Source organism: Canis lupus, chromosome 11 (genome assembly GCF_011100685.1).
Source record: "Canis lupus familiaris isolate Mischka breed German Shepherd chromosome 11, alternate assembly UU_Cfam_GSD_1.0, whole genome shotgun sequence".
Taxonomy (NCBI): domain Eukaryota; kingdom Metazoa; phylum Chordata; class Mammalia; order Carnivora; family Canidae; genus Canis; species Canis lupus.
The window spans coordinates 22,848,043-22,874,112 of NC_049232.1; the positions used below are offsets into that span (position 1 = coordinate 22,848,043).

The following is a 26,070-nucleotide window of genomic DNA, read 5'->3' on the forward strand; positions in this document are numbered from 1 at the left end:
TATGTTCCTGGGGTCTTGGGATCGAGTCCCACGTTGAGCTCCCCGCATGGAGCCTGCTTCTCCTTCTGCTTGTGTCTCTGCCCGCCCCCCCCCCCCCGTTTCTCTCATAAATAAATAAATAAATAAAACGTTTAAAACAAAAACAATACATATCAATGAATGTAATATAAATGAATGAAAGTGAATGGAGATGTTGGTAGCATCACTCAGCGCAGATTAAGGGGGACAGTATTATAGGTCGGGAATGCATACGGCGCCTCGGTAGCCCTTGGAGGAAAGATCTTCCCAGGGCCTGCAAAGCCAAGGCATCTTCCTCCACCGCACCAAAGCGCACAGACAGACCTTCTAGGCACTGCAGGGAAAACCCAGCCAAGGTCGCGCGCCTCTCGGCGCGGCCGGCGCAGTGCGGCCTCCAGCCCAGAGGGGGCGCTGTGGAGAGCCAGCAGCTTCCGGCCCGCTTGTCCCGTCTCTCTGCCGCGGCGCCCGCACGTCCTGTTTTCGTTGGCCGCTCTCGGATGGCCGCTGCAGCTGTATTTGCTGCTCCCTCTTAGTGCCTGCTACTCGCCGGGCTGGCCGAGGGCGGCGGGGCCTCCTTCTTTGTTCGGTTCTTCCGTGCATCGTCCCGAGGGGAGCCGCTGTCGGCGCGGGCGGCACCATGGGCCGGGAGTCGCGGTGAGACGGCGCGCCTAGCGGCCGAGCGGCGGGCGGCGTCCCCGGGGTGGGGGAAGAGGCGGGAGTTGAGGTGGCGGCGGGACCAGGCCTGAGCCGGTGCAGCCCCACGTGCGGCCAGCGCGGCCCGCGGCCCGCGGAGCGGCAGGGGGGCCTCGGCCGAGAGAGTGGCTGTCCTTGGGCCGGTGACGGTCACTGGGTTCCCAGCACTGCCATGGCCCGTTGCAGCGCCTGGAGCGGAGCCGCCCCTCCCGGGGGTCAGTGATGGGCACCACGTCCCGCCATTTCCGCGGGGCCCACCGTAATCCCGCAGTCACTAGTGATCCCCGTTGAAGTTCTTAGCAGTTCGCGTTTGCCACGTTTTCTGGGCGCCTGTTGCTATTTTAGTTCTTTGTGCGTGTCTCGTATTTTCTCAAGTCAGTCGAAAGGAGCCGAAGACTACGTATTTTTACATCACCTACAACATTGAACATGACTAGCCTTTTAGCAGGTTACAATACATGCTTGTGGCATGGAGATTATGTCGCAGATATATATCATATTTCTTTATTAGGTGTTTTCTATCCTATTAAAATTGTGGATTGGGGGGGAGGTCTTACTAGAATTATGGTATCTCTTCAAAACTTTAGATTGTTACGTGGTTTGGGACCTTGAGGCTTTTATCTTAGAGATGAATGTTTGCTGTGTATTTAGCAGTGAGTGAAAGGTCCTTTTTATCTGAGATATAAGTAATGAGTAAAGTAATAGTAGTTTATTGAAGTACAGTGAACGTTCAGGGAAATGGACAAAGCTTAAGGATAGAGAGCTGGATGAAAATTTAACAAATCCATAATCTGTGTAACCATCACCTGGATAAAGAGAATTTCTTTGTTTACAGAGAATCCCTGTGAAGATCTTCTAAAATTTCCTTGAAGGCTATTTATCTGGCTATGCAGACCAGGAACCTGGAAGTGATTATTTATTTGATTCATTTTTCTCTCTTAACTGTCTAAACCCAGTAAGATTCTACACTCTGTTTTCATTCTTGCTCTCCCTAACCTAATTCCAGCCCTGATCATTTAGTACTCAGAATGCTACACTTGCCTCAAATTATCTTCCTGTGATCTTGCTCTTCTAAAAATTCCTCACACTGCCGCCAGAGTGATACTTCTAGAATAAAGATTATGCCATTCCTCTCTTTTCATCTGCATTGATTCTCATTGCCTCCAGGATGAAGTCAGACTCTTCAGCACAGCCTTCAGGGCCCATCTCAAGGAAGCCTCTTATAGCCCCCCCCCCCCCCCTTGTGCTCTAGGTTAATTCAAGAAGTTATGAAAGGCTCAGAGGTGGGATGGAGCAAGGTGTTTGAGAAATAAGAGCCTAGTTTGCCTACATATATAGGTGTCATGAAGAAAAGTGGTAGGAGATAGGTTCTGGAAGGGAATTGGGTCCAGAATGTGAGTGGATTGTAGATTTAGTTTTGAAGGTTAGAATTTGAGAGTCTTTGAAGGTTTTGAGTAAGAAATGTGTACCTATGTTAATATAATGTGGTCAGAACTCTGTTTTACAAAGATTACTGTAGCAGCAACGAGTAAAACATTTCAGGGAAAAGGGCTTAGAAGTAAGAAGACAGAGATCTTCTAAAATGTCCTAACTAGAAAGCTCTGATGTGGAATAGTGAGTGAGAACTCTGAGGAGGTGATAATAGTGTGCAGAGAATTTACAGAAGTGAAATTAGTGATACTTCATGTTCTATTAGTTGTGTAGAATGAGAAAAATACTGAAAGTAACTGGTATTTTGAGCCTACTGACTACAAGTTGGGATGATAAATGGCTTGGGGAGGCAAAGGTAGTAAGTTTGGGTTTTACACATTGAATTTCAGGTGCTTGAGGGATGATGTGGTGCGCTTATTCCCTAGCCATCTTATCCATGTTTATTGCTTTAAGTAACCTTTGTATACTGATGATTCCCTTCAACTCTAGACTCGTGTTGCAACTACCTACTTACATATCCATGGGAATGCCTAATATCCTGATTCCCACCCACCCCCCAACATGTGTTCCTTCAGGCTTCCCATCTTAATAAATAGCAATTTTATCTTTCTGCCCAGTCCAGCCACGTAGCTCAGAAACACCCATGAATTCTCCCTTGCTGTCACGCTTGGCATTGAATTAATCCTTAAATCAGGCAGTTCTAGTTTGAAAATCTCTAGATTTTGACACGTCCTAGAAACTCTCCACCTAACATTCTCATCCAATGCACCACTTTCTTACTTGGATGATTGTGTTAGCATTCTGCCTGTTTTCCCTGCTTCTGCCCTTGGCTTCAATTTGCTCTCCCCTCAGCAGCCAGACCAGTGCTTTAAAAATATTAGTGAGGTAACATTACTTCTGCACTTAGAATCTTCCAGTAACTTCTCAACTTACAGAGAGTGAAAGAAAAAATCCTTAGAATCGCCTCTAAGGCTCTACAGGGCCTTCCATGTTTGGCTGCCCTACTGTATCTCTCACCTCATCACATGGCACTCTCTCTTGGTTGTTGAGCCTTAGCCACATCTGCCTTCCTTGCTGTTTCTTGAGCACACCAGTCAAGCTTCCTCCTCAGGGACTTTGCATTTGCAGTACCTTTTGCCTGAAAAGTTTCTCCCCCCTGTATCTTCAAGGTTCCTTTTATTTTCTTCAAACCTCTGAAATATCTGTTGATTGGCAAGTTTTTCTCTTACCACCTGGTATAAAATAGCAAACCTGTGCCCCGTCGTCTCTCTCTTCATTTACTCTGATGTGTTTTTCTCCATAGCACCACATGATGTATTGTGTATTTATTGCTTTAGTTGTCTCTCATCTCTTCATTTACCAGAATGCAAGTTGCTTAGGGCCCCAAGGCAGGAGTTTGGTCTATTCTAAAATTTTTGCTGTCCTTGCTTCCTTTTCAGTATAGTTTTTTCCTGTCTACACAGACTGTAGATAGCTACAGGCATCATTCCTTTCCCCAGATTTTAAGAGTTGATGAATAAAAAGTCATTTCAGTGTTTGTCTGTTAAGATCTTTCGGGGAAAATCTGAGTAATTAAATATAGAAGCTACCTGTGTTTGCTAAACCTAATCTTGAACTTAACATTCTAGCCACTATCGAAAGCGATCAGCATCAAGGGGGCGCTCTGGAAGTCGTTCTAGAAGTCGCTCACCCTCAGACAAAAGAAGTAAACGTGGAGATGACAGACGGTCTAGAAGCAGAGATAGAGATAGAAGGAGAGAGAGGTCTCGTAGCAGAGATAAAAGAAGATCTCGGTCAAGAGACCGGAAGCGCCTGAGGTAAGACTAGTTTCCTAAAAATGATAAAGTGGGCCTTCTCAGGTAAATCAGGCTTCTTCAAAAGTGGAATTTAGTGGCCCCTTTGTGGGCATTCTCCTTAAACCCAGTTCATTTGATGAGGTCCAGAGGTGATTTGCCTGAAGCAAAGACTATTAAACGGTGTTTTAAGTTTGGAAACGTTAGGCTATATTTCTTGTAATCCAGAGAGAATCCCCAGAGTCCCCTGAGAAAGGTGGTTTTATTTTATTTTATTATTTTATTATTATTATTATTTTTTAAAGATTTATTTATTCATGAGAAACACACACACACACACACACACACACACACACACAGAGGCAGAGACACAGGCAGAGGGAGAAGCAGGCTCCATGCAAGGAGCCTGATGTGGGACTCGATCCCTGGTCTCCAGGATCACACCATGGGCTGCAGGCGGCGCTAAACCGCTGCGCCACTGGGGCTGCCCTGAGAAAGGTTTTAAAAACAAGTGAAAGGTAAGGTAATATGTCATCAGGGCTGTTCTGTTCTAATTCTGTCCCAAGAGAGCTGACCACTGTGTTCAGAACAGCCACTAAAGGCAACAGGAGAAGGAAAAGGGCAGAGCCATCTGCAATCCCTGTTTGCTGTTTAACACTTTAAAGAAAAATGGGGGATCCCTGGGTGGCTCACCAGTTTAGTGCCTGCCTTCAGCCCAGGTCCTGATCCTGGAGTCCCGGGGTTAAGTCCCGCATCGGGCTCCCTGCATGGGGCCTGCTTCTCCCTCTGCCTGTGTCTCTGCCTGTCTCTCTGTTTCTCATGAATGAAAAAATCTTAAAAAAAAAAAAAAAAAAGAAAAGAAAAAAAAAAAAGAAAAATGGCTTTTTAAAAGCTTTTTATTTTTAAGTAATTTCTTTACCCAACATGGGCTCAAACTTATAACTCTGAGATCAAGAATTGCATTCTCTACAGACTGAGCCAGCTAAGCACACCTGGCCCACCCGGCCCACCCACCTCCCACTTTTTAATTTCTAAAAAAAATTCTATTTATTTATTTAAAATATTTTATTTTTAAGTAATGTCTGCACACAATGTGGTGCTTGAGCTTGCAACCTCAAAATGAAGAGTTGCATACTCTACCAACTGAGCCAATCAGGCAACCCTGTTTGACACTGTTTTATTTATTTTTTAAGATTTTTAAAAAAGTTTATTTATTAGAGAGAGAGAGAGAGAGAGAGAAAGAAAAAGAAAGAAAGAAAGAAAGAAAGAAAGAAAGAAAGAAAGAAAGAGAAAAGAAAAGGAAAGGAAAGGAAAGAAAAGAAAAGAAAAGAAAAGAAAAGAAAAGAAAGGAAAAGAAAAGAAAAGAAAAGAAAAGAAAAGAAAAGAAAAGAAAAGAAGAAAAGAAAGAAAAGAAAAGAAGCAGGCTCCATGCTGGGAGCCTGACGTGGGACTCGATCCCGGGTCTCCAGGATCACACCCTGGGCTGAAGGTGGCGCTAAACCACTAAGCCACCGGGGCTGCCCTTGGTAGTTTAAAAAACTATTTTTTTTTTTTTAATTTTTATTTATTTATGATAGTCACAGAGAGAGAGAGAGAGAGAGGCAGAGACACAGGCAGAGGGAGAAGCAGGCTCCATGCACCGGGAGCCCGATGTGGAATTTGATCCCGGGTCTCCAGGATCGCGCCCTGGGCCAAAGGCAGGCGCCAAACCGCTGCGCCACCCAGGGATCCCAAAAAACTATTTTAGATTTAAACAAAAGAACCTCCTAATTTTTATTTTACTTTCACTTGCTTACATATTCCTCCGCATCAGTCAAGCAGCTGTAACCTTTCTAGCTGTTGAAAACATTGTAAATAAAAATAATCTTCCTTACACCAAAAAATCGTTTGATAAGTTTCTTATTATTATAATAGGAAATTAGACAAAGTTATACATGTGCTATGAACTGATCACAGAAAAAAACTGTCTTTTTCAAACAGCGGAAGAAGAAATTGAAAAGGTATTACAGGGTACTCAGGGAAAATACTCATTTATGAAAATGTGCATAGTGCTAACTTACTCAGTTTTGTATCATGTGGTGCCAGGAACAGTTTCATAAAATTCATTCATGTACTTGTTAAGTGAAATTGATTTTTTGGGATTTGGTCTTTGACTTTCAGGAGTGAAAGTAGAATCACAAGAAGAGCAAGAAGGATTTTGAGATTATCTAAGTGAATTCTCCATATTATATAGATGAGGAAGCTGTGACCCAGAGAGTTGATCTGCCCTGTGTCATCTCACAGTCAGCTCTAGAATAGAAATTGTTTCCTAGTCTTTTTTTTTTTTTTTTTTAAGATTTTATTTATTTATTCATGAGAGACACAGAGAGAGGCAGAGATACAGGCAGAGAGAGAAGCAGGCTCCATGCAGGGAGCCTGATGTGGGACTCGAACCCACATGATAATCCTAGTGTAAACTCTAGGATTACACCTGAGCTGAAGGAGGCAACGAACTGCTGAGGCACTCAGGCATCCCTGTCTCCTAGTCTTAATTTCTGTGATCTTTCCTTTTTTTTTTTTTTTTTTTTTTTTTTTTAAGATTTTATTTATTCATGAGAGACACATAGAGGCAGAGACATAGAGGGAGAAGCAGGATTCATGCAGGAAGCTTGATGTGGGACTCCATCCCAGGACCTCACACCGTGAGCCAAAGGCAGACATTCACCCAGGCGCCCCTTCTGTGATCTTTCCATAGCCCCATTGTGCCCATCCTTATACTTAGGTTTTGGCTGACTGAAATTTGGATTTTCTACTCTAGACCATAGATTTTAAAAAGATTTATTATCACAGATTTGCTGTTTTTCAACAAATACCATTTTGGCATTAGTATTGTCATTTTTTTCTTTAACCACTTGTAAGAATTGGCTTTACTTGTTCCTTGTTTATCTGACTTGATGGTTAATTGAAATCTCAGCCTTTAATAATGGTAATAGTTAAAAGGGTTCTTTCAATACGGGACAGAACCATTATCTGAAAGAAATTTTACTTGGTTCATAGAATGAATGAAAAGTGTCCTCCTTTTAGGCGTTCCAGAAGTAGAGAGAGAGACAGAAGTCGAGAGCGAAGAAGATCTCGAAGTCGAGACAGGAGACGCTCAAGGAGTAGAAGCCGAGGCCGGCGATCCAGATCCTCCAGTCCTGGCAATAAAAGCAAGAAAGCTGAGAATAGGTAATGTTATTGTTGGACCATATCTCTCCTACAGTTTGGGAACTGACTCTTCCTTATTCTTTCCTTTTTTTATTTTTTTATTTTTTTTCAATTAGCAATAATCGCGCCTCGGATAAACCTCATTGGCTACGATACTGCCACTGCGCAAAGCTCTTTCCTTTTTTTTAAAATTTTATTATTTATGAGAGACAGAGGCAGGCAGAGACATAGGCAGAGGGAGAAGCAGGCTCCATGCGGGGAGCCCGAGGTGGGACTCGATCCTGGGTCTCCAGAATCACGCCCTGGGTCGAAGGCAGACGCTCAACTGCTGAGCCACCCAGGCGTCCCTCCTTTTTTTTTTTTTTTTTTTGTCTTTATAAATAATTACTTATTTTGTCTCTTATGAACTGTTGGTTGAATTTTAATTATAAAGCTTATAATTCTATTGAAAAGTACTAGGTTCAATTAGTTTTAACATTCATAATATATTCTCTTATTTAATACCTACTGTTAATGGTCAGGAATGTCTTGTATAAATATCTTTGTAGGAACTCTTTTTTCCTTTTTTTAAAAATTTTTATTTTTTAAATATTTTATTTGTTTATTCATGAGAGACACAGAGAGAGAGAGAGGCAGAGACACAAGCAGAGGGAGAAGCAGGCTCCACGCAGGGAGTCCGATGTGGGACTTGATCCCAGGACTCGATCACGCCCTGGGCCGAAGGCAGATGCTTAATCGCTGAGCCACCCAATTGTCCCTCTTTTTGCTTTAAAATGATGATCTTAGCATTTCTGACATTGGTTGACAACTTTTTAACTCATGATGTGCATTGCTGAATTGCTCTTCAGGATAGGTGTGAACTTTGCTTGTGTTAAGTTAAATGTACATGTTTCCTTAGGATGCTAGTACCATTCAATTTTGAGAGATATATATCTGTTAGACATAGTATGTTTATCCTTTATGTTTCTCTTTTTAGTGGTTTGTTCTTTGCCTATTTCTAAAGTGGCGACATACGATAGTTGATATAGGAGTTTGTTTCTGTTTTCTCTATATTCCTCTTATTAATCATGAGTTTTTCTCATGTCATTAATTTTATTTTATGAATTTTTTTTATTTGACCAAGATTGGTATAATAATACTCACTGAGATTATTTTGAATTAAAAATAAAATATAATTCAGAAAAGTGAATGAAATAAATGTGCAATCTATTAAATAATTATAAACCAATATCCACATAACCATTACCAAGGTTAAGAAATAGAACATGTATCTCCAGAAGCCCTCCATGTCCCTTCTCTAACTCAGCTCTCTACTACCCCAGATAAAACCACTCCTGACTTTTATACTCATAATTTCTTTGTATTTTTTTTTAATAGTTTTACACCTGTGTTCACATCTGGAAAAAGAATTGCTTAGATTTATATCTTTTTTAATATTACCTGAATAAGTCACATATTCTTTTGTGTCTCTGTTGATTATTGTTTGAGACTCATCTGTGTTGCTTACAACAGTTTATTTTCATTGCTGAATGCTATTCTGTGGCATAAATATACCACTGTTTATCCATTCTACTGAGGTAGGTGTTTGGGTTAACTTTTTGGCTATTGTGAACATTTTTATATATGTGTCATAGTATACATGTGCATGAGTTTCCCTAAGGTGTATATCTAGGAGTGAAATTATATGGTCGTAGAATAAACATAGCTTCATTTTTTTTTTTTAAGATTTTATTTGTTTGTATGAGAGAGAGAATGAGTGGGAAGGGTAAAGGGAGAGGGAGAAGCAGATTCCTGCTGAGCAGGGAGCCGGGTGGAGAGCTTGATCTCCTGGGATCATGACCCAAACCGAAGGGAGACACTTAACTGATTGAGCCACCCAGGTGCGCCCCCCCCCCTTTTTAAATTTATTTATTTGAGGGAGAGAGTGAGTGTGACCACATGAGCAAGGGGAGGGGCAGAGGGAGAAGAATAGAGACTCTAGTAGGCTCCCTGTTGAGTGCAGAGCTCAAAATGGGGCTCTTTTTGAGCCCTGAGATCTTGGCCTGAGCTGAAATCAGGAGTCATTCACTCAACCAACTGAGCCACCCAAGCACCCCAACATACCTTCATTTTTACTGTGTAATCCCAAATGCTTTCCAAAGAGGGAATACTAATTGTACTCCAGTGAATAGTGTGAGACTTGTGTTGCTCCATACCCTTCCCAATATTTGGTATTGCCAGTCCTTTTAATTTTGTTAATTGGTTATACATGTTATACCAGTTAATTGGTTATACATGTTATACCAGTATTGTTGTGCTTTTAATCTGTATTTCTCTGATGACTAGTGAGGTTGAACATCTCTTCATATGTTTATTGGTCATTCGGATTTCTTCTTTTCTGAAATATGTTAAAAATCTTTTGCTTCTTTTCCTGTTGTAGGAGGTTTTTGTTGTTTTAAAATACTCTGGTTGTCATTTGTATGAATGGCACGTATATTCTCTTACTCTGTGGCTTGTCTTGTCACTCTGTAATAATACTTCTGGTGAACAAAGACTTATGAAAGAAGAAATATTTCTCAATTCATGTTATGTATTTAGAAGAAAGTAGGTATTAAAGCCTGACAAGGGCAGTATGATAGAAGAAAATTAAAGTCTATAATTAATCTAAACATAAAAGTTATTATACCAAATCCAAAAATATATAAAGAAAATAACTATGAACTAGTTATATTTATTCCAGGAATGGATGGTTGATTTAACATTAGAAAATAAATCTGTTTAGGGGTGCCTCTGTGGCTCAAGTTGGTTAAGCGCCTGCCTTCGGCTCTGATCGTGATCCTAGGGTCCTGGGATCGAATTCCGCATCTGGGTTCCTGCTTTGCAGGGTGGTGTGTGTCTGTCTGCTTCTCTGTCCTGCCCCTCCTCTTGCTTGTGCTCTCTTTCAAATGAAGAAATAAAACCTTTAAAAAAAAATCAGTGTAATTCTTTATTAATAGGATTCAAAGTGTGCTTGCCTCAGGAGCACATATACTAAAATTGGAATAAGATTCAAGGAGAAAAGTCATGGTTATCTAAGTAGATTTAGAAAGAGCTTTTTTTATTAACTTCAAAATATATTCATGTTTAAAGTTCTTAGTGTACATGAATATAAAAGTGTTTCACAAACTGATTATAAAATTAGAAATGCAAGGGCATAAAGAATCTTAAAGAACAAGAGAGGAGGGCTACTAGATATTAAAACTTGTCATACAATTGTAGGAATTAAGTGTGGTTTTAGTAAGGATAGACAAATAGATCAGTGGAACCATATAAAGAGCCCAGAAACAGATCCCCACATACATGGTCATTTAATAAAAGACAGCAAAGACAGCGTAATTAGTGGGAAAAAGTTCTTTCAATAAGAAGTACTTGGTGGGGGGGGCACCTGGGTGGCTCAGTCGATTAAAAGTCATACTTGATATCAGTTCAGGTCTTGATCTCAGGGTTCTGAGTTCAACCTCAGTGTGGAGCCTACTTTAAAAAAAAAGTGGTACTGGGGACATTTGCTACCATATAATGAAGTAGGATCACCTACCTCATTCTGTACAAAAAAGCAGATTAAAGACCAAATTCAGGGATGCGTGGGTGGCTCAGTGGTTTAGTGTCTGCCTTCTGCTCAGGGTGTGATCCCGGAGTCCCAGGATGGAGTCCCACATTGGGCTTCCTGCATGGAGTCTGCTTCTCCCTCTGTCTCTGCCCTGCTCTCTTTCTGTCTCTCATGAATAAATAAATAAAATCTTTAAAAAAATAAAGACCAAACTCGATGGCATAATTGTAAACTATTTAGAAGTCTGTACTAGAAAATTGTCTTCTTTTCTTCTGGATGGCTTCATCAAATCTGGAAAGTGTAAAATGTACCAAATTTAAAGGGAGAGGAAAAAAAGACTGAATTGATTGCTTTCAAATTATTTTTTTTTTTAGATTTTTATTTATTTATTCATAGAGACACAGAGCGAGAGGCAGAGACATAGGCAGAGGGAGAAGCAGGCTCCATGCAGGCAGCCCGATGTGGGACTCGATCCTGGGCCTCCAGGATCACACCCCAGGCCGCAGGTGGCACTAAACCGCTGTGCCACAGGGGCTGCCCAGAATTTTTTTTTCTTTAAAGATTTATTTATTTATTTATGATAGATATATATATATAGAGAGAGAGGCAGAGAAGCTCCATGCCGGGAGCCCGACATGGGACTCGATCCTGGGACTCCAGGATCTCGCCCTGGGCCAAAGGCAGGCGCTAAACCGCTGAGCTGCCCACGGATCCCCAATGTTTTTTTTTCTTACAAGATACCACACATAGGGGTGAAATGCAAGCCTTTGGGGGTTTTATTTTTAATTTTTTTATTTTTAAAGATTTATCTATTTATTCGTGAGAGACACAGACTGAGATAAAGAGACAGAGACACAGGCAGAGGTAGAAGTAGGCTCCCCATAGGGAGCCGATGCAGGACTCGATCTTGGATCCCAGGATCACGACCTGAGCTGAAGGCAGGCACCCAACCACTGAGCCACCCAGGCGTCCCCCATGCTGGGGTTTTAAGCATTATATATTAAATTATCGTACAGAATGTTAATGTTTTTTTTTTTTTTAAGATTTTATTTATTTATTCATGACAGACAGAGAGAGAGGCAGAGGCAGAAGCAGGCTCCATGCAAGGAGCCCAATGTGGGACTCAATCCCGGCACTCCAGGATTATGCCTTGAGCCAGAGGCAGGCATTAAACCGCTGAGCCACCCAGGGATCCCCAGAATGATACTGTTTTCATAAATTTCTTCTTGTGTTAAATTTTACCTCTCAAATTTTGTCATTTTTATGATATGTCTAATTTTTCTTGGCCAAATTGCCAAATACTTAATAATATTTGCAATTAATGTTATAGGATTAAATTTTCAACTTATTTCCAAGGTGATTATTAATATAAAAGTTAAGTTGACTCTTGGAAGTTTCTTACCTCAAAAGTAAAATGCAAGTCTTTAAATGTATTTTATTATTATTTTTTTTTTTTGAGAGAGCGTGTGTGTATGTGAGCAGGGTATGGGAAGGGGCAGAGGGAAAGAGACTCTTAAGCAGGCTCCATGCTCAACATAGAGCCCGTCGTGGAGCTTGATCCCACTATTCTGAGATCATAACCTGAGCTGAAATCAAGAATTGGACACTTAACTGACTGAGCCACCCAGGCGCCCTCTTTAAATGTATTTTAAATGTGAATTTAAAGCACAAATAATGTTTCTTTCTCTCTTTTTTGGTAGGTCTAGATCCAAAGAGAAAACAGATAGTGGGGAAAGCTCTAAAGAGAAGAAAAAGGACAAAGATGACAAAGAGGATGAAAAAGAAAAAGATGCTGGCGTATGTTTACTAACATGAATAATTGTATAGTATCAAATTTGTTTCTGTGATCACAAACTGTTGGGGTTTTATTATTGCTATTGATTTTATTTTATTTTATTTTATTTTATTTTATTTATTTTATTTATTTATTTTTTTAATAAATTTTTATTTATTTATGATAGTCACAGAGAGAGAGAGAGGCAGAGACACAGGCAGAGGGAGAAGCAGGCTCCATGCACCGGGAGCCTGATGTGGGATTCGATCCCGGGTCTCCAGGATTGCGCCCTGGGCCAAAGGCAGGCGCCAAACCGCTGCGCCACCCAGGGATCCCTTGTTTCTTTTTTTTAAGTAGGCCCTGCATCCAACATAGGGCTTGAGCTCACAACCCTGAGATCAAGAGCTCACAACCCTGAGATCAAGAGCCACCTGAGCCAGTTAGGTGCCCCTATATATTTTTATTTTTATTTAATTTATTTTTTCTTAAAAGATTTTATTCTTTTATTTGAGAGAGAATGAGAGAACACAGCAAGGGGAGCAGCAGAGGAGGAGGGAGAGGCAGACTCCCTGCTGAACAGGGAGCACAACGGGGGCTCCATCCCAGGACCTCAAGATAATGACCTGAGCCAAAGACAGATGTTTAACTGACTGAGCCATCTAGGTGCCCCTATTTTTATTTTTAAATAAACGATAACTTATAAAGAAAGAAACAGGTTAAGGAAAGAACAGTGAAAGCTGTTCCCATTAGAAAATTTTTTTCTCAAAAATCTTTCATGTCTATGTACATTATCTGTTTTTACTTAAGAAAATGTGACCGTAACATATATACTATGCTATACCTTGCTTTTGTTCTGTTTTTTTTTTTTTTTTTTTAATTAAAAAATCTCTACTCCTGATGTAGGGCTCAAACTCAACCCCCAGATTAAGAGTTGAGGCTCCACTAACCCAGCCAGGTGCCCTCCTTTTGTTTATTTTTAAGTTATGCATTATTTTATCAACACATAAGGTCTGAAGAAGAATAAACAGCAGTAGACCCACTATCCAACTTAAATAGATTGCCACACTGTTTTATTTATTATATATTGGAGGTCTGTCCTCTGTAACTGCATAAATGATATAGCTCAATGTTTTTAATGTCTGCATAGTGTTCTGTTGAAACAATGTAGAGAAATCACCTTTGATGGGATGGATATTTAGGTTGTTTCCAGGCTTCGTTATGAATAGTGGTATGTGAATCCTTTTACGCATGTCTTTTGTGAATATAGTATAGGTAAATTGGTATCAGTGAAATGGCTTTATCAGTGTGTTGCATTTAATGTTTTAAAAAATAGCATCAATTACCCTCTAAAAGATTTGTATACTTTTTAAGAGTTTATTTATTTATTTATTTATTTTAAATCTTATTTATTTATTTATTTATTTATTTATTTATTTATTTATTTATTTATTTTATTAAATTTTATTTATTAATGAGAGACACAGAGAGAGAGAGGCAGAGACACAGGCAGAGGGAACAGCAGGCCCCATATAGGGAGGCTGATGTGGAACTCTATCCCGGGACTCCAGGATCATGCCCTGAGCTAAAGGCAGGTGCTCAACTGCTGAGCCACCCAGGTGTCCCTTAAAGTTTGTTTATTTAAGTAATCTCTACACGCAACGTGGGAACATTCAATGTGGGGCTAGGCTACTCTTGCCACCTCAAGATCAAGAGTCATGTGTTCTGACTGAGCCAGCCAGGTGCCTTAAGTTTTTTTTTTTTTAATTAAGTTGGAAATTTTAATTCCAGGGTACTTAACATCCAATGTTATATTAGTTCCAAATCACCATTAAAATTGTGTGGTATTGGGGATCCCTGGGTGGCTCAGCGGTTTGGTGCCTGCCTTTGGCCCAGGATGAGTCCCGGGATCTTGTCCCACGTTGGGCTCCGACATGGAGCCTGCTTCTCCCTCTGCCTGTGTCTCTGCCTCTTCCTTCCTTCCTTCCTTCCTTCCTTCCTTCCTTTCTTTCTTTCTTTCTTTCTTTCTTTCTTTCTTTCTTTCTTTCTTTCTTTCTTTCTCTTTATGTCGATCATGAATAAATAAATAAAATCTTTAAAAAGAAAGAAAACTCAGGGGAAAAGCTTTAAAAAAAAAATTGTGTGGTAGTGGATGCCTGGGTGGATCGGTGGTTTAGTGCCTGCCTTTGGCCCGGGCTGTGATCCTGGAGGCCTGGGATTGAGTCCCACATAGGGCTTCCAACATGGAGGCTTCTTTTCCCTCTACCTCTGTCTCTGCTTCTCTCTCTCTTTCTCTCTCTGTGTCTCTCGTGAATAAATAAATAAAATCTTTAAAAAATAAAATTGTGTGGTAAATTTTCCTGTTTTTTGATATATATATTTCCATATCTGTCTATAATTATGGCATATGTAAATTATTTTTTAAAAATTTTATTTACTTGAGAGAGAGAGATCAGAAGCTGGGGGAGGGGCAGAGGGAGAGGGACAAGTAGACTCCCCGTTGAGCACTGAGCCTGAAGCAGGGCTTGACCCCAGTACCCCCAAGATCATGACCTGAATTGAAATTAGACACTTAACTGATCTAGCCACCCAGGTGCGCCAGCATATGTCAACTTTTTTTATTTCTGTGGTGCTTAATCATTAAGTTTCTGCTTATGGCTGTGAAAATGGTTTGTTGTCACCTTTCCAGAGTATTATTAATCATCTTGATAATGTCTTTAGAATGGCTGTTTTTAGGAAACCTAGACCTAAAGACTAAAAGACCAAAACTTTTTAATCATGTTAATAAATCGCTTTCACTGACTCACTTATTTGTAATAGAAGATTTCTTTTTCATGGAGGAAAATTTGGAGTTTAGTGGATTTAAAGTTGAGAATAACTAATAACTGGAATTTTGCTTGTTAATTTATCTAGTGTCTAGTTTGAGAAAGTGAATTCATGTGTGTATCTAGCTTTTAATTAAAATGTGATTAGTTTATTGTCTTTGAAGTCTGCTTTCTTAGTTGTAGATGCCTTTTTAAAAAGATTTTATCTATCTATCTATCTATCTATCTATCTATCTATCTATCTATCTATCTATCTATGAGAGACACAGAGAGAAAGAGGCAGAGACACAGGCAGAGAGAGAAGCAGGCTCCATGCAGGGAGCCTGATGTGGGACTCGATGTGGGACTCGATCCCGGAACTCCAGGATCACTCCCTGAGCTGAAGGCAGGCATCCCTGTTGTAGATGCTTTTTATTGTGATTTCATTTTGCTGGTATATTTTAAAAGATGTGTGATCTAAATCTGTTCTAATTTGAGGAATTTGTAAAAACGTCTGTTTTCCCTTTTCCTTTTTTATAATTTGGACAGTTTATTTGGAATGTCCCTGGAATAAAGTTAATCTTTTTTTCTCTGTATCTCTCATTTTCCCCCAAGAATTTTGATCAGAATAAGTTGGAGGAAGAAATGAGAAAGCGAAAAGAAAGAGTTGAAAAGTGGCGAGAAGAGCAACGTAAAAAGGCCATGGAAAACATAGGAGAACTGAAAAAGGAAATTGAAGAGATGAAACAAGGGAAAAAATGGAGTTTAGAAGATGATGATGGTATATTCATTTGTTAGACTAGTAGCCTATATAACAATTCATGTAGAATATTCTAGAAATATGAGTCATATTTCATGCTGGGAATTTTTAGGCCATTTTTTACTGTGGAAAAATATAACATTTTAACCATTTTTAAACTTTATTTATTTATTTTTAAAGATTTTGTTTATTTATTCATGAGAGACACAGAGAGAGAGGCAGAGACAGAGGGAGAAGCAGGCTTCCGGCAAGGAGCCTGATGCAGGACTCAATCCTGGGATCACGCCCCGAGCTGAAGGCAGACGCCCGACCACTGAGCCACGCAGGTTTCCCTAACGATTTTTTTAAAAAGATTTTATTTATTTGAGATAAGAGCATGAGCAAGGGGGTGGGGCAGAGGGAGAGGGACAACAGAACTCCCTATTAAGCAAGGATCCCGATGTAGGGCTCGATTCTAGGGCCCTGAGATCATGACTTGAGCTGAAACCAAGAGTCAGAAACTCAACCAATTTAGCCACCCAGGTGCCCAGATTTTAACCGCTGTTAAGTGTATAATATTGTGGCATTAAGTACATTCATGTTTTTTTTCATCATCCATCACCACTGTCCATTTCCAGAACTTTTTCGTTATTCCAAACAGAAACTCTGTACCCAATAAAGATTTTTCTTTACCTTTTTTAAAGATTTTACTTAAAAAAGAAAAAAAAAAGATTTTATTTATTTATTCATGAGACAGAGAGAGAGAGAGAGAGAGAGAGGCAGAGACACAGGCAGAGGGAGAAGCAGGCTCCATGCAGGGAGCCTAATGCGGGACCCGATCCCGGGACTCCAGGATCACACCCTGAGCCAGTGGTAGGCACCAAACCACCAAGCCATCCAGGGATCCCTCAAGATTTAAAAAAATTTTTTAAGTAATCTCTATACCTGATGTGGGACTTGAACCTACAACCCTGATATCAAGAATCACATGCTCCACTGACTGAGCCAGCCAGGTGTCCCTGTACCCAATAAAAATCAATTCGCCATCTTGCCCTTCTCTCTACTTCCTATCTCTGGTAATATCTATTCTATGAATTTGCCTATTCCAGGTACCTCACATAAGTGTAGTCATACATTATTTCTGCTTTTGCAAGTGGGCTTATTTTATTCACTGTTATGTCCTCAAAGTTCTTCCATGTTGTAGCATGTATCAGCCTCTCATTCCTTCTTTATGGCTGAATCATAGTCTATTGTGTGTATAATACTACATTATGTATACCTTTTTTTCTGTTGGATATGTGGGTGGTTTCACCTTTTGACTATTGTGAATAATGCTGCTATGAATATAGTGCAAATATCTCTTTGAATACCTGCTTTTGGTTCTTTTGGATATATACCTAGAAGTAGAATTACTGGATTCATATTGAGCTATTAAATCTCTTGTAATATTTATTAATATGTAAATTGTAGGTCAATGTTCTATTTTTTTTTTAAGATTTTATTTATTTATTCATGAGAGACACAGAGATTGAGAGAGAGAAAGAGAGAGGCAGAGACACAGGCAGAGGGAGAAACAAGCTCCATGCAGGGAGCCTGACATGGGACTCGATCCTGGGATTCCAGAATCATGCCCTAGGCTGAAGGCAGGTGCTAAACCGCTGAGCTACCCAGGCTGCCCCTAGGGCAATGTTCAATAAGGAATTACTGATTTTACTTTAGACTGGAGAGTTGGGTTCTTATGGGCATAGTCAATAAATAGCTTTTTAATTTTTTACTACAAGTAAGAATGTTAGTAATGAAGGTAAATTAAGGGTATGTTTTTAGGTCCTTCCTGATTTTTCATAACTTGGAAGTATTTCCCTATCATATCTGATTTTGATTTTTAGGTTTTAGTGAAGTAGGCAAGTATGAAATTTTATAGGAAAATGGAAATTTGCTTCATTTTTCTGTGCAAAATACAGTGAATTTTTCAATTTTTGTGAAAATTTCAGAGTGGTTTAAATAGATGAAGGAATTGTATTCTTAAGGGACAATGATGTCTTAGTTGAAATTAAAATGTGCTATTTTTTCCTGTGATTTTAAAAATAGGTAATTGAAAGAAAAGAAACCTATAATTTAGGAGTTTTTAGTCTTTTTCAGTTTACCTTATAGTTTATTATTATTACTACTTAAAACTGATATATGTTTTATTTAGAAACTCATAAATGTATTTGCACTGCTGTGTACCTGGGTTGATTGGAAGGGAGGTTGTTTGTGCAGTGAGAGAATCGGTAGTGGTGGGATGCAACCTGAGTATGAAGTATTTCCTTTGAAAACGTGTACAGAAAAGTGATTCTGCCATTTTAGATGATGAAGATGATCCTGCGGAAGCTGAAAAGGAAGGAAATGAAATGGAAGGTGAGGAGTTAGATCCATTAGATGCTTACATGGAAGAAGTAAAAGAAGAAGTAAAGAAGTTTAATATGAGAAGTGTGAAAGGTGGTGGGGGAAACGAAAAGGTAGGTCATTTTCTCTTATTTTTATTTTATTTTTTATTTTTTATTTTTTTTTAAAGATTTTATTTATTTATTCATGAGAGACACACACACAGAGAGAGGCAGAGACACAGGCAGAGGGAGAAGCAGGCTCCATGCAGGGAGCCCGACGTGGGACCCGATCCCAGGTCTCCAGGATCATACCCTGGGCTGCAAGCGGTGCTAAACCGCTGTGCCACCAGGGCTGCCTTTCTCTTATTTTTAAAGATTTATTCCTAATTGGGTAACTTGAATTATTGTAGTGACCTACTAGGGCTGGCTTGCCTAACTTTAGGAAATTATTTCCTCTTCCATCTCAAGAATGCCAGTACTTTTTCTCAGTACTGCAGATACTTGAGAGTTTTAGCTATAAGCATTCTTTGAGAATTAATTTTTTTGTTTTAAGGATTTTATTTATGAGAGAGAGAGAGAAAGCATGTATTGGTGGGGAGGGCTGGAAGGAGAGAGATAGGCAGATTCCCTACTGAGTAGAGTCAGATGTAAGGCTTAATGCAAGGACCCCAAGATCATGACCTGAGCTGAAGGCCAAGGCTTAAGTTACTGAGCCACCCAGGCACCCATGAAAAGTCAGTCTTAACACCATCATCTTTATTTGGTATCTATGTTTGCTGTTGACTTCTCAGTAGGTCCTCTCCACATTTTTTCTTTTTCTTTTTCTTTTTTTTTTTAAGATTTTATTTATTCATTCATGAGAGACACACAGAGAGAGAGGGAGGCAAAGACACAGGCAGAGGGAGAAGCAAGCTCCATGCAGGGAGCCCGATGTGGGGCTTGATCCTGGGACTCCAGGACCAGTGGCTTAACCGCTGAACCACCCAGGCGTCCCTAGTAGTAGTTTTTTTTTTTTTTTTTTTTTTTTCAATTTATTCATTAGAGACACACAGAGAGAGGCAGAGACGTAGACAGAGGGAGAAGCAGGCTCCATGCAGGGATCCCGATTTAGGACTGAATCCTAGGACTTTGGGATCACACCCTGGGCCAAAGGCAGGTGCCAAACTGCTGAGCCACCCAGGCGTCCCCCTAGTAGTATTTTTTAAATGAACTATGTTACATAATTAGATTTTATATAAAATGATATAAAATGATAAAAAATTATAATCCACAGTATTAAGTAAAAACTATATGCTATATAATGCAGTTACATTGCATTTTAAAATTTAAACAAGTTCATAAAGAAAGACTCCTTTTGTCTTTTTTTTTTTTTTTTTTTTTTAAGATTTTGTTTGTTTATGAGAGACAGAGAGGTAGAGACACAGGCAGAGGGAGAAGCAGGCTCCATGCAGGGAGCCTTACGTGGGACTCAGTCCGGAGTCTCCAGAATCATGCCCTGGGCTGAAGGCAGTGCTAAACTGCTGAGCCACCCGGGTTCCCCTCCTTTTGTCTTTTTTGTCACTTAAGTTTTCAGTAGTAATTAAGTTAATTCAAATTATAAATTGTGACAGTTGTTACTGTATTTCATTTGCACACAATTTGTTTTTCATTTTTACAAATACTTTATATATTCTTGTTTCATTTTAGAAGTCTGGGCCTACAGTCACCAAAGTTGTCACTGTTGTAACAACCAAAAAAGCAGTGGTAGATTCTGATAAGAAGAAAGGTGAACTGATGGAGAATGACCAGGATGCCATGGAGGTAATTCTTCATTAATTTTGACTTTGTTCATACTATACTAGAAGTTATTTATTAGAAAGCATTGATGGAGATGTACTTTCTAGTTACAGAAACTTCTGTTAAGAGGAATTCTTGCTATTCTCAACTGTTTTGTTGCTAAATATCCAGTGGATAGAACATTCTAGTATCTGACCTTTTTCTGTATGCCCACTTTTTGCTTCCTCTCTGCCCCTCATCAGCTCACCTCAGGCATATAGGGTGGGAGAAGAAATAAAGTGACAGAATGAATTGAATTTCTTCCTATTGACCTGCATTGTAAAGATTTGTGTGGAGAGAACTATATCAAAACTTCCTTAAAGCCATATTAGAAATATTTTGTCATTTTAGCTTTATGCTGTCATTAGTAGGAGTTTTTGTGAGGGCCAAGAAAAAAGAATAAGTTGAAGAATTCAGAATGTAAATAAGTAAAAGCCAAAGAATATTTTCTAGGACAGGAGAATTTCCTTTATTTATTTATTTAAATTGTTTTTAAGAGATGAAGATTTTAAAATCTAGGAATATTGCCTCCCATAAGGTGAAATTAGTAATGGATTTAGCTTTTTACTTTTTTTTTAAATAGTATTCTTCAGAGGAGGAAGAAGTTGATCTTCAGACGGCTCTTACAGGCTATCAGACAAAACAGAGAAAGCTTCTAGAACCAGTGGACCATGGAAAAATTGAATATGAACCATTCAGAAAAAACTTTTATGTTGAAGTTCCAGAATTAGCAAAAATGTCTCAAGAAGGTAAAATTCTTTTATTAATGTATTGGCTGTTGTGGAATAGAGAGGGATATGCTTTGCTTTGCTCAGGAGGACTATGGATAGGTGTGTGTTGATGCACTAGCAGAGTCATTTGCATAGCTTACCTGAAGAAGTGAGAGAGGAAACTAGATCTCAAGAAGTCATTCTAATGAGTATGAGCATCATCTCCAAAGATTCAGACCAGTTAGGAATCAGTGTAGCTTTGAAGTTATTTTAAAAAATGAGAGTAATTAGTTTGGGTCATGTAGTTGAGATTTTTAGGGTTCAGAGTACTCTTCATTTGAAGTTACCAAATGAATTACTGTTAGTGTTTAACCTTCTAGGGTATGAACATTAGGAACCAATGTGAATCTGTATAATACTGGTAGATAAGGATAATCTGGGCAATTCTTGCTTGGAGAAATACTGTATTACCTGCCAATCATTGTTTGTTATTGATGTTGCAATATAAGACATAATAAAAGCCATATTATAGAAATTGGAGTATTTCTTTTTGTTCCCAGTTAGTGTAGCACTGATTGTATTAACCCTCCCTGAGCTGATCAATACTTGGTCCTGTAGCTTTCTGCAGAGTTAATCTTCAGTAGCACTAAAAAAAAGAATTGAAGATTCTTAATCTTACCATGCCTGATTGAAAAGTAGAAGGCATTAATGGAACAATATTTAACAGTTTATAATCTGGATTTTGTTTTGTAGAGGTAAATGTATTTCGGTTGGAAATGGAGGGCATCACTGTCAAGGGAAAAGGTTGTCCCAAACCAATTAAATCTTGGGTCCAGTGTGGAATTTCCATGAAGATCTTAAATTCTCTCAAAAAGTAAGTGGTTAGCAATTATATACACATTTGTCTTTCTTTCCTTTCTTCCTTCCTTCTTTCCTTCCAGATTTTATTATTTATTTGAGAGATCACAAGAGGGAGCTCAAGAGTGGGGGAAGGGGCTAAGGGAAAGGGTGAAGTAGACTTCCAGCTGAGCAGGGAGCCCAACATGAGGCTCAGTCCCAGGACTCTTGATCCAAGCTGAAGGTAGGCACTTAACCAACTAAGCAACTCAGGCACCCCATCTACATTTTTCTTTTTTTTTTTTAAGGATTTATTTATTTATTTATATTTATGATAGTCACAGAGAGAGAGAGAGAGAGAGGCAGAGACACAGGCAGAGGGAGAAGCAGGCTCCATGCACCGGGAGCCCAATGTGGGATTCGATCCTGGGTCTCCAGGATCGCGCCCTGGGCCAAAGGCAGGCGCTAAACCGCTGCGCCACCCAGGGATCCCTCATCTACATTTTTCAATGTCTTAGTATTCATAGTGGCTCTTTTATACAGTTAACTACATTACATTTTTATTTATATTTATAGGAAAAACTTACTATTTTTTTTTTTTTTAAGATTTTATTTACTTATTCATGAGAGACACAGAAAGAGAGGCAGGCTCCCAGTGGGGAGCCCAATGCAGGACTCGATCCCAGGACCTCGGGATCATGACTCGAGCCAAAAGCAGATGTTCAACCACTGAGCCACCCAGGCATCCCTTACTATTTTTTTTCTTAAATACCTTTATTGAGATAGCATTTACCATGTTATGAAGTATACTCTCTCAATGTATAGTCCAATGATTTTCAGTATACCTACAGAGTTACACAGTCATCACCATAATCTAATATTAGAAAATTTCCTTATCCCAAAAAGAGGCCTATATCCATTCACTTCTCCCTTCTCTTTCCTAGGCAGCCACTAATCTACTGTCTCTAGATTTGTCTATTCTGGACGTTTCCTATAAATGGGATTCTACTAATGTAGTCTTTTGTCACCAGCTTCTTTATTTTATTTTTTTTTAAGATTTTATTTACTTATGCATGAAAGATACAGACAGAGAGAGAGAGAGGCAGAGACAGGCAGAGGGAGAAGTAGGCTCCATGTAGGGAGCCCGATGTGGGACTTGATTCCGGGTCTCCAGGATCACACCGTGGGTTGAAGGAGGTGCTAAACTGCTGAGCCACCTTGGCTGCCTAGTCACCAGCGTCTTTAACTTAGCATAACATTTTCAGTGTTTATCTGTGATGTAGAATGCCTTAATACTTTATTCCTTTTTGGCAAACAAAAAAAATACTTTATTTCCTTTTTTTTCATTGTTATGAATATACCACATTTTGGACAACTTTATTTTGGGACTTTGGGAGATCCAGAGATCTCACTTTTTATCTTGTCTTCCTTTGGTTTGCTTTATAAGGCATGGCTATGAAAAGCCCACACCAATTCAGACCCAGGCGATTCCTGCTATAATGTCCGGACGAGATTTGATTGGTATTGCCAAGACAGGAAGTGGAAAGACCATTGCTTTTCTGTTACCCATGTTTAGACACATCATGGATCAGAGGTCATTAGAAGAAGGAGAGGGGCCAATAGGTAAAATTCTTTTCATTAAACTATTTTTTCAGGTAACAACTTTGTTGTCAGTTAATCAGAAAGACCTAATACTTTATAATGTTCTATTATATCAATAAAGATGTCTTTATGTACATTTCCTTTATAAATTTGGCACTTTGGGGCTGATTTCCCCTTACCAGCAGGTGGAGTGAGAATCTTCAGAGCTCTGGAGTGACATCTCAGAAGTACAAAAACAGCCTCTCCTGGCACAGCTCAATTTTTAAACTCTGACTCGGCAGGTAGACTCCTCGTGCATCTATCTGTTTATTTATATTGAGGTTTGTGCTTAGCGAGTATCATGGATCAATGAACTCAACGTAGAAGACTGTAGCGAAATATATTTTCTTTTTATTTTTGGTCTTAAAAGGCTATATAGTGCCAGCATTTCATTCCGGGAGTAGGTCTTCAGATTCATTTCTTCATTCATTTGGTACAGATCTGTTTTGCAAATTCAAGTAGGGTTTTGTAAATTTGTTCAGGTCCTCTCTTGGAAAAAGAGGGCACAATATATTCCTACTCTGTCTGTGCCCCTCAGACCAAGGTTGTTTCCAGAAGCCACAGTATGGCTCTGCAGCACAGTGAGTCACTTGATTATCTTTGCTCTGTGATTTGCAGTTGAGAATGATTTGCATTCTTTTCAACCAAATGTTTTCCTGATGACTGAGTGAGGCATTTAACTCTCATTTATCTTTTCTATAGCATGTTTTTAAAATCTTAAAATTATCATACACCACAATTTCTACTATTGTAAAGCTTTTGAAATAGTTTTCAGAGGTCCATAAAACAAGTGAAAACAAAAACAAACATTAGACTAAGAAATCTGAATGTTATTACAGAGGTTAAATTTAACACTTTAAAGCATAGTTTGTAGAATTTTGGTGGTTAGGCTTTTGACATATTTATCTTTTCAGCTGTCATCATGACTCCAACTCGAGAACTGGCTTTACAAATTACTAAAGAATGTAAGAAGTTTTCGAAGACCCTGGGACTTAGAGTGGTTTGTGTTTATGGAGGAACAGGAATCAGTGAGCAGGTAGTTATAAAAGGAATATTTGGTTTTTTCATTATTTAATAATGTAAATGTGATTTGTTTTAGTGTTTTGTCTAGTCCTTGCTTTTATTTATTCATTCATTCATTTTATATTTAGTAGAGAGAATTGGGGAGGGGCAGAGGGAAGGGGAGAGAGAGAATCTTAAGCAGGCTCCATGCTCAGGATGGAGCGTTCTGTGGGCCTCCATCTCATGACCCTGAGATCAAGACCTCAGCCAAAGTCATGAGTTGGTTGCTTAATTGAGTAAGCCATGCAGGCACCCCCTCTGTATAGTGATTGCTTTTATTTGTTTATTTTTGTTTATTAATTTTTTAAAGGATTTTATATATTCATGAGAGAAGCAGAGATACAGGGAGAAGGGAAAGCAGGCTCCATGCAGGGAGCCTGATGTGGGACTCGGTCCTGGTACTCTGGGATGATGCCCTGAGTCAAAGGCTCAGCCACTAAGCCACCCAGGTGTTCCATATACTGATTGCTTTTAAAATCTTAAAAAATATGAGGTAGGAAAATAATAGGATGAATTATGCTAATGTTATATTTTAGGATCTTGAGTCTTTCTTTAAAAATATTCATTTATTTATTCCCCCCCCCTATTTATTTATTTTTTAAAAATATTTAGTTTAGAGAGAGAAAGTTCAGGTGGGGAGGGGCAGAAAGAGAGGGAGAATCTTTTTTTTTTTTTTTTTTTTAAGATTTATTTATTTATTTATGATAGACAGAGAGGCAGAGACACAGGAGGAGGGAGAAGCAGGCTCCACGCCGGGAGCCCGATGCGGGACTTGATCCCCAGACTCCAGGATCGCGCCCTGGGTCAAAGGCAGGCGCCAAACCTCCAAGCCACCCAGGGATCCCTGAGAGGGAGAATCTTAAACAGACTCTGCACTGAGCTCAGAGCCCACTGTGGGGCTCCATCTCATTTTCCTGAGATCATGACCTGGGCCGAAACCAAGTGTTGGACACTTAACTGACTGTGCCACCCAGGCGCCCAGGATTTTGAGTCTTTTTTTTTTTTTTAAGATTTTCTTTCTTTATTCATGAGAGACACACAGAGAGAAGTAGAGACATAGAGGGAGAAGCAGGCTCCCTGTGGGGAGTCTGATGTTGGTACTCGATCCCAGGACCCCGGGATCATGCCCTGGGCTGAAGGCAGATGCTCAACTACTGAGCCACCCAGGTGTCCCTTGTGTCATGTTTTTTTTTCCTTGAGTCATTTTTATACCTTGTTTTTTCTGTTCCTCTTTGTCTTTCTTTGCTCAAGGAAGGCTGATCTTTTTTTCATTTTACAGATAAAGAAAAGGCCAGAAAAGTTAGCTACATTGATCAAAGGTTTTAGGTTAACAAATTAGTTTGTTCTAGACCCTAGGCCTTCTGCATTCTAGACCAGCATTTATTTTCTCTAATTCATGTGACATCTTCAAAACGTAGTGATGAGGGCAGCAGTTTAGCGCCGCCTGCAGCCTGGGGTGTGATCCTGGAGACCCGGAATCGAGTCCTGTGTCGGGCTTCCTGCATGGGGCCTGCTTCTCCCTCTGCCTGTGTCTCTGCCTCTCTCTCTGTGTGTGTGTCTCTATGAATAAATAAACAAAATCTTAAAAAACAAAACAAAAACGTAGTGATGAGTGCTTTGTGTTATATTAGTTTTATCT

The 26,070-nt window shown here is 39.5% G+C and overlaps 1 protein-coding gene and 1 pseudogene across 2 annotated transcripts in view; one reads left to right on the plus strand and one right to left on the minus strand.

Moving 5' to 3' along the window:
- Positions 1-479: 479 nt before the first annotated feature.
- Positions 480-26,070, plus strand: part of DDX46 (DEAD-box helicase 46) — a 73,106-nt gene continuing 47,515 nt past the window's right edge. Inside the window, exons 1-11 of one of the 2 annotated variants that reach the window (XM_038552199.1) lie at positions 480-672; positions 3,771-3,959; positions 6,999-7,142; positions 12,387-12,483; positions 15,877-16,042; positions 18,347-18,498; positions 20,053-20,166; positions 20,765-20,930; positions 21,645-21,765; positions 23,176-23,351; positions 24,284-24,405. In XM_038552199.1, the coding sequence (XP_038408127.1) occupies positions 656-672; positions 3,771-3,959; positions 6,999-7,142; positions 12,387-12,483; positions 15,877-16,042; positions 18,347-18,498; positions 20,053-20,166; positions 20,765-20,930; positions 21,645-21,765; positions 23,176-23,351; positions 24,284-24,405 (1,464 nt within the window). In that variant the 5' untranslated portion in view covers positions 480-655. The remainder of the gene's footprint in view (positions 673-3,770; positions 3,960-6,998; positions 7,143-12,386; positions 12,484-15,876; positions 16,043-18,346; positions 18,499-20,052; positions 20,167-20,764; positions 20,931-21,644; positions 21,766-23,175; positions 23,352-24,283; positions 24,406-26,070) is intronic. The other variant, XM_038552198.1, reaches the window with a different exon arrangement.
- LOC119874103 lies at positions 7,210-7,294 on the minus strand (annotated as a pseudogene).